The sequence below is a fragment of the Myotis davidii genome, unplaced genomic scaffold (genome assembly GCF_000327345.1).
Source record: "Myotis davidii unplaced genomic scaffold, ASM32734v1 scaffold32, whole genome shotgun sequence".
Classification (NCBI taxonomy): Eukaryota; Metazoa; Chordata; class Mammalia; order Chiroptera; family Vespertilionidae; genus Myotis; species Myotis davidii.
The window spans coordinates 12,205,208-12,211,357 of NW_006286587.1; the positions used below are offsets into that span (position 1 = coordinate 12,205,208).

Sequence of the window (6,150 nt, forward strand, 5' to 3'; positions counted from 1 at the left end):
AAAGAGAAGATCTGAGATCCCATCTTTAAATGCAAGAGAAAGAGGGGCACATGGTTGGTGAGCCTGTGTCTCAGAGGATAGGTCAATTGCAGATCAATTTTTGGTTTTCAAAGGCACTGAACAGTGATATAACATTTCCAAATGGTTTCAGAGTAGAAGGTACCGCCATCGAGGAAAAAGAAGCTGACACCTGGATTCTAAGGTTGGAACTGGGTCCAGGACTGGGAGATGATCCCAAGCAAACACTCTTCATATCCCAGGACAATGGAATTAAAAATATCATTGCCCTAACCGGTTTGGCTCAGTGGATAGTCAGCTTGCGGACTCAAGGGTCCCAGGTTCGATTCTGGTCAAGGGCATGTACCTTGGTTGTGGGCACATCCCCAGTACATGTAAACTGAAATGAACTCTGAAGACCTGCATATTATATTAAAGTTAAACGAAGTGACCATATAAATGATTCAACTCAGCCACAATAAAAGGCAGTTGGTAAAACTACTATAAAGCAGCATGTTTCAACCTTTTGCATCTCATGAATACATAAAAAAATTACTAAAATTCTGCAATACACCCAAAATATGCTGATCTGACAAAAAAAAGAGGTATAATATCAATGCAAACACACTAGATGGCTATTGTGTTGGCTGTTGTCATTTTTTTTTGGTAATCTAAGGGAAAAGAGGTCAGTGCCCCTGACTAAATAGTCAGGTATTACATGTTTTAAAATTCTTGTGGCACACTGGCTGAAAATCGCTGCTGTAAGGAATTAAAGACCTACCACAAACATGCCTTACAAAGTAACCCACTGCTCTGACAGGGTTTATTAACATGGCTTATTTCAAGACATATTTATTTAATAAGCACAGCTCTCCTCAAGTTCTGGAAGGAGGGAGAGGTCAGGGGCCTGCAGCAGCCCTGGTGTTGCACTAACTGGCTTTTTTTAAAAAAAAAAAAAAACTCAAGCAAAGTGTCAGAGCTTGGCTTCAGCTTGACTATAAAATAAGAAATCCAGAAATGTGACCAAAGGTCCCTCCCAGGTTTCAACCCCTCTGACAATATGTATATATTGCATAACACATGAACACAGACAATACTGCAGTGGAGGCCTATGGAGGGGCTGAGAGGGAGGCAGAAAGAGTCAATGGGGAGGATAAAAGGGAACATCTATAATACTTTCAACAATAAAGATACATTTTTTTTAAAATTCCTGTAGGCATGTCTGCTTTCCATGGACCAGTGTACTGACCTGAGCTGGAGGAGGGAATGCCACTATAGGTCTAGTGCTTGTGAGAAGTGCTGAGCCAGGGGCCATGGACAATGGAACAGGCACGCCCATGGTCAGAGCATGGGTTGGAAATCAGAGAGACTTGGACTCACACCAGAGCACTAACTATGAAACTGGGTGAGCAAACCTTTATAAAGTCTATGTGAAATGGGGACAGCGTAGTGAGAAGTAAAAGATGGAAGGGAGGTGCTTAGCTCAGTGCTTGTGGTATAGTAACTACTAAATAAATGACAGTCCTAGAAGGTGTTGTCAATATTATCTCATTTAGCTATTAGATTTAACTTCATTGCTTTACATGGTATTTTCCTTATAGAACAATAAACGTATGGAACCTCACAAAACTGGAAAGGACCCCCAAAGTCCTTTCTTTTAGTTCTCTGTTTTAAACCATTCTCATTATTACCACCATTTCACCGATGAAACCATGAAACACCTGAGTAGTTAAGGTCAGCCAAGGTCACCCAGCTATGAAGTCCATTTAAAACACAATGTTTGTGTCCTCGGAGACCCCCAGTGCTCAGAAGTTGTGCAGATAATTTCCTGGGTTATGCTGTGCCCTCAGAATTAAAACTGTCTCTGTTACTACAATAAATTTGTAACATGAGATGAAAGTGCTTCAGCCAAAGATAGATCGTGTACTGAGTAATCAAAGTGCCAACTCTAAAATATTAGACAGTTAGGAAAATGATAATGAAGCTCGTAACAACCCTTAGTAATGCTTATTATGCTGTTTAGCGAAAAATAAAATCAGAATATGTAATCTCATTTATTTTGTGATTATAAGTAAGCAAAATGACATACATATATAGCAAGGGCTGGAAGGAAACCTGGAAAATGACTGCAGCTGATTGGATAAGGAGGCGAGATTGCAGAGGTGTTATTTTTATCTAGAGACTTTAATGGAGTTGGCACAATAGACACCACCACAGTGATAATCACAGGGAAGGAGACTCGGCGGTTCACTCACCCTGGGTTGTATAACATGACTGCGGAGAGGTTCTCACAGGACTTCGAGAGGTCGGTCATGGACAAGCTGAAGGAGGACAGAAGGCCACTCTAAGAGCAGACACAGGGCAGAGCGGTTACCTTAGCAGACAGAGGCCAGGGCTCTGGACTCAGTGCTGTTAACTTAGGAGAAGCAATGAAGTGCAGACATTCCCCATCAGCCTTCACACCAGCCAGTCGGTCTGAGGATGGCCACTCAGGGGCAGTCTCAGCCCTAAACCCTCACTAAAGAGAGCAGGGCCCTAGCATGCATGACTTGGGAAAACTAACCGGGAACTCTGCACCCCGATGGTCTCCCCAACCACGCTGCACTCAAGTCCAGGGAATGGTCAGGACATCTGCCACCCTCCTTCTGGCGGGAGCCCTGTCTTGTTATCAGCAGCGCTCATGTACACTTGGGTGACACAGATAAAGGAGGGAGAGGGAAGGAAGGCCAAAACATAAGAGCTCGACCTCTTTTGCTTCCAGGGAAAGCTATTGGCAAACATATTTTTGCAATCGTGTATCAAAAAGGCCCCTCCAGGGAGACCCTGGGCTGGAACAGATAAGAGCCTTCAGGGGCTGGGACAAGCAGCCTGGAGAAGGCTGAGGTTTGCAGCTTTCTCATTTCCCATCTACAGCACTGGCAAGCTCCGGCAGCCCTTACAAGAGCAAGCTGAGATGAGGGACTATGTAACTCCGCGCTGAGGGGCAAATAGTTGCATTTGGCAGGCCAGGGTTGCAGCCCTCACTCCTCACTCACTGGCTAAGGAACTAGTTTGTCTGTTCCTCATCTCCATCATCTGTGAGATGGGAGAGTAACAGCTGCTGCACAGATAAAGCAGTCGAACATATGTGGACGTTCTACAGTGCCTGTCTCATAGAAATATCATCACCCTCAGTCTACCGACAGCAATGATGACCCTACACAGATCCCTCTCCCTCTCATTTCTTCCCATGTCGCTGGTCCCCATCAGGCACTTAAGTGCCCTCTGGATATTCTTATCCAACCAAGATGAAGTCTTCCCCAGTTGTCCTAAACTCACTCGCTGCTTCACATCTCAAGAAAAATAAAAAAAAAAAAAAAAATAAAAAACAGAGTAAGCAAGCTTTGGGATGATAGTGATTCTGATACTGGGTTAACTCCTAACCTAGATGCTCAAAAGTGGACGTCACTCTCCACTTAACGTACAATGATACCAAGCTCCTCTGTGAAGGGAAGGGTCTAGGACAGTGATGGAGAACCTTTTGAGCCCGGCGTGTCAGCATTTTGAAAAACCCTAACTTAACTCTGGTGCTGTGTCACATATAGAAATTTTTGGATATTTACAACCATCGTAAAACAAAGACTTATATTTTTGATATTTATTTTATATATTTAAATGCCATTTAACAAAGAAAAATCAAGCAAAAAAAATGAGTTTGCGTGTCAGAGGTGACCGTTTAAACTGTTCAGGTGTCACAGGTTCGCCATCACTGGTCTAGGAGCTATTCCCCTGCTCGGAACATCACTTGCTTACCCTCCCATGTCATCAGCCAGTAATCTGCTGGGAAACAGACTCCCCAGAATCACCCCAGGCTACATAACTTTGGGGGCTCTGTACACCGGAAAATTAAACTCTAGGCACTAGAGTGGAGATGCCCCGGGCGTAGCCCCACCCGGACCAGAGCTGGGTCCTGGGGATTTCCTGCAGCTCACCTTCCTCTTCTCCCGGAGCTTGGCAGCCTCCTTCGGATGGTTAAAGCGAAACATATTGGTTCTTCCCAAGAGTATCACGGCACCTGAGAGCACACAGAAACAGTCATGAGCTTACAGTATGTGACCTGGACAGTTGGTAACATCATAACATGGAATTTTATCACTGAAATGCAATTTCCCGTGGACTATCACACAATAATAGGAAGGGGAAGAGTTAGTCTCGGAACACCTGCTTTCATAAGTCACTTTTAAATGTGTAAAATGTGATTCTTTTTACAGCCAAGTATCGCAATGCTCAGGTTACCCAAGGAAGAAGTAATGGATCCAAGCATTCACATACGCTATGACATTTAAAACTTATACATTTGATTGCTGAGAAGAAGAAAAAAGAAATCAGTTCTTCAAAGAGATATAATACAAATGGTCACAAATTTAGGAAATATTAATGCCAATAAAAGTAGAAATCTCAAAGGAAAGTGCTTTCAAAAGAACACATGGTAAAACTGAGAAAGTACTAAAGGCAACTACCACTAAATTGTCCCTTAGAATTTGAGAGAAAAGAAATTCTGTACATGTAACGTCTACTTCCATTGCTTCCTGTTAAAACTGAGATGGTCAAATGACACACACACACACACACACACAAAACTCTTTTGATTGACTAAGGTCCTATTTATTCAGAAAATGACTGAAAAGGGGGTAAAATAACTCAATGTCAATGCCCCAGGCTAACAAAATTATTGGGGCTGGGCAGCAAATTTCAGCTTGCTTACGCAAATAAGCAAGCACACACTTTGGAAGGCCAGAGCCAGGGAAGGCTGGGAGCTACTGGTCACTGGAGGCGTCTCAGGGAAGTGATGTTCCAGAAGAGCTTCACTGCCTCATCCAGTCCCATCAACACCTGCGAGTCTACCACGCCTCAGAATGGACCCCATGTTCAATCTTTGCTCTGAAAAAGAATGCGACTTCTTTGTGAAGATAAGACACACTCGATGTCAACCATGAAGGACATCATGGGATGAGGTGTGCAGCAGCCGAGTGATGAGTGCAGGCTGCAGTAGGTGGGGACAGGCTTTTGCACCAAGGAACTAATAATCTGGGTCTCACAGGACAGCTAGAGGACAAAAGAGGGGTTCCCACTTGTAACCACAGGGGAAGGGCTGAGCCTGCTATGTCTGGAGATGTCCACCTAAAATGCGGGGCATCTAAAGCAGCAGGGGGACCAACATTGGCGGGACGACACAGACTGTGAGCATCCGGAGAGCCAGGATGGACAATCTGCACCCACGCTCCAAAATGGGTGGCCAGAACAAAATTCAGCTCACAGATATGATTTGTGTGTTCTGTGGAATCTTTAAAAAACACATTAGTTGCCAACGGTGAAAAACTTGGAATTGATACGTAAGTCTGAGTTTCTTTCTGGATTCCCTTCAAAAATTGGAAGATAGGGTATCAGTAGGTGCGTGATACCACCTGGCAAAAACCCCGGGTGCTGGTGGCTGCTTCCTTTGGACAGAGCATGTTACCTCTGGTTGACTAGTCGCCAACCTCTCACTGGACCTCGAAGGTAACACCATAACCCCAGACAGCTAGCTATTCCGGAGTTCACACCAGTACATCTGCCTGCTATTAAACATATTATCCCAGATTCTCAAAGTTTCCAATTCAATGTGGTGAAAACATAACAGGTTTAGGTCATAATCAAGGGACAAGTGGAGGGTTGATTCTGGTGGTGGTTATGATTTAGTGGAAAGAGAGTCCATGTGAGAAGGAAAGCACGCCTTTAGGAGACTGAGAAGGGCAGCAGTGGGCATTATCCACTCCACAGTCTGCTTATCCCCTCATATAAAATCGCTTCATATATTTCCCAATTATGGAGAGGCACCATCACAATGTGGGTTGAAAATTACTACAATACATTAATGGAAAAAAAATAGAATAGTATTGCAGAAACAGATTTCATATCATATTAAGTCATTAAAAAATAATCTTGCAACCCTTGTGTTTGCATGAAATACACGTAAAAATCTTTTTAAAAAGTCATAAAAGAAAACAAAATTACCCATGACCTTTCCTTGTTTCCATCTAAATAATGTGTGTGAACTACCTGGCACATAAAAGAGGCTCTGCTAAGGCTGGTTTACCTCTGTTTCCTCTATTGCATCCTTTTTTTTTTTTTTTT

The 6,150-nt window shown here is 43.4% G+C and overlaps 1 protein-coding gene across 1 annotated transcript in view; it reads right to left on the bottom strand.

Moving 5' to 3' along the window:
* Nucleotides 1-6,150, bottom strand: part of KIF16B (kinesin family member 16B) — a 275,124-nt gene that overhangs the window by 115,750 nt on the left and 153,224 nt on the right. The window contains exons 16-17 of the mRNA XM_015560287.1: nucleotides 3,969-4,051; nucleotides 2,253-2,341 (exon numbers count right to left, since the gene is read on the bottom strand). Of these exons, the coding sequence (XP_015415773.1) occupies nucleotides 2,253-2,341; nucleotides 3,969-4,051 (172 nt within the window). The remainder of the gene's footprint in view (nucleotides 1-2,252; nucleotides 2,342-3,968; nucleotides 4,052-6,150) is intronic.